The sequence below is a fragment of the Galeopterus variegatus genome, unplaced genomic scaffold, assembly GCF_000696425.1.
Source record: "Galeopterus variegatus unplaced genomic scaffold, G_variegatus-3.0.2 Scaffold13917, whole genome shotgun sequence".
NCBI classification, from domain to species: Eukaryota; Metazoa; Chordata; class Mammalia; order Dermoptera; family Cynocephalidae; genus Galeopterus; species Galeopterus variegatus.
Window position 1 is genome coordinate 19,658 of NW_007740028.1, and position 4,239 is coordinate 23,896.

At 46.1% G+C, this 4,239-nt stretch overlaps 1 protein-coding gene across 1 annotated transcript in view; it reads right to left on the reverse strand.

Moving 5' to 3' along the window:
• Positions 1–1,610, reverse strand: part of LOC103581781 (tetra-peptide repeat homeobox protein 1-like) — a gene marked incomplete at its 3' end in the record, with an annotated part of 21,018 nt that extends 19,408 nt beyond the window's left edge. The window contains exons 1-2 of the mRNA XM_008563533.1: positions 1,562–1,610; positions 1,241–1,303 (exon numbers count right to left, since the gene is read on the reverse strand). Coding sequence (XP_008561755.1) covers positions 1,241–1,303; positions 1,562–1,610 — 112 coding nt within the window. The remainder of the gene's footprint in view (positions 1–1,240; positions 1,304–1,561) is intronic.
• Positions 1,611–4,239: the final 2,629 nt, after the last annotated feature.

The following is a 4,239-nucleotide window of genomic DNA, read 5'->3' on the forward strand; positions in this document are numbered from 1 at the left end:
TGCTTCCTGGCACACTTGGTGGAATGCTGTGGTTTGAACGTTTGTCCCCTCCAAAGCTCATGTTGGAACTTAATCCCCAATATGGCATTTGACAGGTGGGGCTGTTAAGAGGTGATTGATGTGCAGACTATGCTCTCATAAATGGATTAATCCACTCATTGACTAATGGGTTAATGGTTTAGTGGGTTATCAGGGACTAGAGAGGGGGCTTTAAAAGAGAGGAAGAAGACATATGGAAAATGCTCTTGCTCAGCCCTGGCCTTGGGATTCCCTGCATGGCCACAGGGCTCTCTAAAAAATTCTAGTAGTGGTCTACTAGCCACTGTCATAGACCTCTGTGGGACAAAGTATCCTGGTTGCCACTCTGTCTTTTCTGCCCATGAAGGCAATTATTTCCACCTTACCTCTGATGGTTAAATAATACTACAGTCTGTACTATTCCAGATTCATTTACATTGATACTAGAAAGCCCATATCTGTGGTAATATTGCCAAATGTCTACCCTCTAACAGCCCCACATCTGTGAACCTTCCAATATCTTCGTCAACACTCTGCCATGGAAATTCTCACATCTCCATTTCATTTGTTGTAGGCTGTCATCATGTCCAAGCTTCAAGCATATTAGGACCAGCCTGAGACATTCTTGCAGGGCAGTAAGTCCCATGTCAAAAGAATGTGCTCCTGTGTTAATGAATTCTCTCCGACCCAGTCTCATCTTCTGCCCGACCACTCAGGCCCATCGTCCTCAAGACCCACTCTCAAACATGTTCATCTCAGTTCCTTCCAGAACATATTAGCAACATGGAAGGAACTATATTTCCTTGCTAAGATTATGCTAAACCTGGCCTTAGTTACTGGCCTGGGGCAAAGAGTGGTGTAGGCTGATCTTGACGAGGAAAAGCTTTATCTTGTGAGGCATGTGTCACAGATTGTGCATTAATACCAGAGTAGTAGTATCTGCTCTACTCTATGAAGGAGAGTGCTACTTCTGCTAGTTTTGAGAGTTTTGGAGAATCTGAGTGTTCGTGGTTCTCAAATGCATCCATCCAAACGTCCCCATTCCATGTCTCAGGGTCACAGTCATTCCCTATAAGTGTCCTGACTTTTGCTTAGGAGATCAACCTCCTTCGTAGCTCTGCCACCCTTATGGTTAAACGTGGGATCTAATTTTTAGCATTGTCTGACTGTGGTTCCAGGAGATATGGTATCTTTAAAAGCNAGTGGGCTGAGGTTTTGTGACCAGGCTCAGCCATCTCATCATCATTGTCACCATCGCTGTTCTGATCATCATCCTCATCGCTACCTGTGGTTAAACCAGCAAGAGCACAATCAGGGCATTTGAGAGTGAAGAGGTCTGTGTTAGTCCATTTCCGTTGCTTATAACAAAATACCTGGAACTGGGTGATTTATAAGAAAACAAAATTTATTGCTTACAGTTTCTGAGGCTAGGAAGTGTAAAGTCCAGGGAATGTAGCTGGTGAAGGACTTTGTGGTGGTGACAGTGATGGCAGAGGATCACATTGTGAAAAATGCGGAGCAGAGAAAACAGAGAGAGACAGACTCTCCTCTTTCTTCTGTTTTAGCTTCAGAACCACGCCACTGACCGCCATCATTAATCCATTCACCACTGCAAGGTCCTACGATCTAATCACCTCTTCAAGGCTCCACCTTTCAATTACCATGATAGGATTTCCCACCCTCTTAATGGTCACAGTGGAGGCCAAGTTTTTAATACATAAAACTTGAGGGACACAAATCAAGCTTCAGTGAGTTTTGTGGGAGCACAATTCAATCCACTACAAGGTCTATATGGATGAGATGGTTTTTCATGGGATCTTGAAAGACAAGTAAGATTTCATGAGGTGAAGAAGTCAAGGGAAAATATTCCAGAACAAGAAAATGTAACTAACAAACACTGCATGTGGAAACGAGGTGCAGTGATGGGGATTCAGTTATGAGGTACAGTAGTGGCAATGCAGTGATGGGGGAAGTTATGAGGTACAGTGATGGGATGTAGTGAGGGATGCAGCAATGGGGTTACAGTGATGGAGGTGCAGTGAGGAGGGGACAGCGATGGGGGCCAGCTATGGGGGTGCAGTGATGGGATTCAGCAATGGGGTGTAGAGATTGGGTATAATGAAGGGGGTGCAGTGATGGGATGCAGCAATGGGGTGTAGAGATTGGGTATAATGAAGGGGGTGCAGTGATGGGATGCAGCAATGGGGTGTAGAGATTCGGTATAATGAAGGGGGTGCAGTGAATGGGGTGTAGTCCTGGAGCACAGTGATGAGGTGCAGTAATGGGAATGCAGTGATGGGTGCAGTGATGAGTGCAGTGATAGGTGCAGTGATGGGTGCAGTGATTAGTGCAGTGATAGGTGCAGTGATGGGTGCAGTGATGAATGCAGTGATAGGTGCAGTGATGGGTGCAGTGATGAGTGCAGTGATGAGTGCAGTGATAGGTGCAGTGATGGGTGCAGTGATGGGTGCAGTGATAGGTGCAGTGATAGGTGCAGTGATGGGTGCAGTGATGAGTGCAGTGATAGGTGCAGTGATGGGTGCAGTGATGAGTGCAGTGATAGGTGCAGTGATGGGTGCAGTGATGAGTGCAGTGATAGGTGCAGTGATAGGTGCAGTGACTGGTGCAGTGATAGGTGCAGTGATTGGTGTGTTACCAGATCTAGAAAGCCAGGTCCTTGAGTCTCTATGTCATAGAAGTGAACTCAGAGTGAAGGTAAGCAGGCAAAGTTTGCTAGAGATAGCTCATATACAAGGGATCTGACAGGTAAGGAAAGAGTCACTCCCTGAAGGGACTGTGTAGAGACTTTATAAGGGTTTTCTTCAGAGAGGAGAGCAGCTGAGAAAGAGGACGTAGTATGTTGTTCCATGATTGTTACCATGCAGCTGTTTGTCTCTCAAAAATGTCCTTTTTCATGATCAGAAGATTCTCGCAGGTCTGTAAAAACATGTTTGTGTGAACACTTTTGTTACACTTTCCCTTGATGTTATTTCTTAAGTAACCATTAACTTTATAAAAGGAACGTAACCGTTATCATTATATACCTGTTGTCTGTTCCCTCGTCCCTTCCTGGAAAGGGTGGTTTTCTGCTGGCTTGTAGCTCTTACTTCTATACTATGGAATTTTACTGAAAGCTGAGCTCTTAACCTCTGATCCCGAGATGAAGTCCTGTGCACGAAAGATGGAGTCCCTCCTGTTTTTCCCTGTGTTGACTCAGGTGCAGTGATCAGGTATGGTGAGGCATTAGTCTGGAATGGAAGGATGGAGCCAGATGGAAAGGGATTTGAACATCAAGTTATGGTATTTGGGTTTAACATGAACATAAGATGGGTTTGAAGAAGCAGGTGATGGGAAGGAACCTCTAAGGCTTCCCAGCCCTGGGCTCATGGTGCCAGTGACCTGATTCCATCCCCAGGATATGCTTACTCTGTTTCACCCACCTGCAGGCTGGTTCCCACCCGGAGGCAGCTGCCTTTACTCTCCTGCTTTCGAGGTTCCTTTAGCCTCCCCCTATGAGAATGGAAGTGGGCTGTGATATCCACTGCCTATCAGCAGGGGTAGATTAGCATACATGTGAAGCCAAGCCTCGGACTGAGGTCTTAGGTCCCATCCTGGATTTGTCCCTCTGGGTTTCAGCAGAGCAATATGGGAGAACAGGGAGAGCCCATCAGTGGTCTGTGTCTCTCAGGGGCCCTCCAGGCCACTGGACTGTGCTACTGATGGGGACATCAAAGTCCAAGGAGGTAATGTCAAGTGCTTACTTAGTTTCCTGGAAGATTAAGTGATTTTTCATGGCCCACATACTGCAGAAGCTGGCCCATCCTCCCTGATCTCCCTAGTGCTCCTCATTTCCTTCTCCCTCCTGCCCAAATTGTAAAGCCTGCAGCTTAGGTGCAGGTAACCTGGGCTCAAGTCCTGCCTGTGCTGCTTTTCAGCCTTGTGATATTGGACCAGTCATCCCACCTTGCAGAGCCTCAGTTTCCACATTTACAAAATGGGTGTAATTGCATTAAATTAAGTGATAAATGCAAGCATTTAGCCTGGGGTTTGTTACTTATAGGGGATTCCGTACATGATAGCTAGTGACATTGTTTCCTGACATATTGGTGTTCCCAGATCATAGGCCCTGTACATTAGGGGATGCCTGAGATAATTAGGGGTGGTCCCCAGACACAACAGCAAATAGAAGATATATAATTGGGAAACCATTTCCACCATAGT